Source organism: Penaeus monodon, chromosome 24 (assembly GCF_015228065.2).
Source record: "Penaeus monodon isolate SGIC_2016 chromosome 24, NSTDA_Pmon_1, whole genome shotgun sequence".
NCBI lineage: Eukaryota > Metazoa > Arthropoda > Malacostraca > Decapoda > Penaeidae > Penaeus > Penaeus monodon.
Genome location: NC_051409.1, coordinates 6095654 through 6096235, shown reverse-complemented (window position 1 = coordinate 6096235; position 582 = coordinate 6095654). Strand labels below are relative to the sequence as shown.

The 582-nt window shown below is 39.2% G+C and overlaps 1 protein-coding gene across 3 annotated transcripts in view; it reads right to left on the bottom strand.

Moving 5' to 3' along the window:
- Window positions 1–582, bottom strand: part of LOC119588503 (substance-K receptor-like) — a gene marked incomplete at its 5' end in the record, with an annotated part of 19283 nt that overhangs the window by 7925 nt on the left and 10776 nt on the right. For all 3 annotated transcript variants that reach the window (XM_037937147.1, XM_037937148.1, XM_037937149.1), the window contains 1 exon segment: window positions 455–545. In XM_037937147.1, coding sequence (XP_037793075.1) covers window positions 455–545 — 91 coding nt within the window.

Sequence of the window (582 nt, the reverse complement as noted above, 5' to 3'; positions counted from 1 at the left end):
GAACGCACACAAATATCCACCTCAACCAAAAACACAGATCATAGAAAAACCAGATCAATCAAGAAAACAGATAATCAACCAGAAACCAGATCCACAGCAAACGACAGATACCAACCAAACACCCAGTTACACATGAGACCAGAACACCCATATCAACCAACCAAACACCCGAAAAATTCACCGTCCGAAAACCATTTCCACCTTCAACAAATCCAGTAACTTTTGGCAGACAATTAATCCACAATTTCAGACGACATTTACTCAAAAACTTTTCAACTCACGAAGATTGCACCCTATTATCTATTTCTAGTCAACACCCATTATATAACGCAAAAACCATTACCATAAAAACACCATTGATCCACTTAAACCAAACACCCATTATCCACCTCAACCAAACACCCATTATCCACCTCAACCAAACACCCATTATCCACCCCAACCCAATACTCACATTATATATAGCGTAGATGAACGGGTTGCAACAGCTGTTACTCATCGCTAACCAGTGACAGCAGAACCAGATGATGTTGATGAATCGATACCTGTTTTGAAGGAATTAAAATGTGATTTGTCATTTAC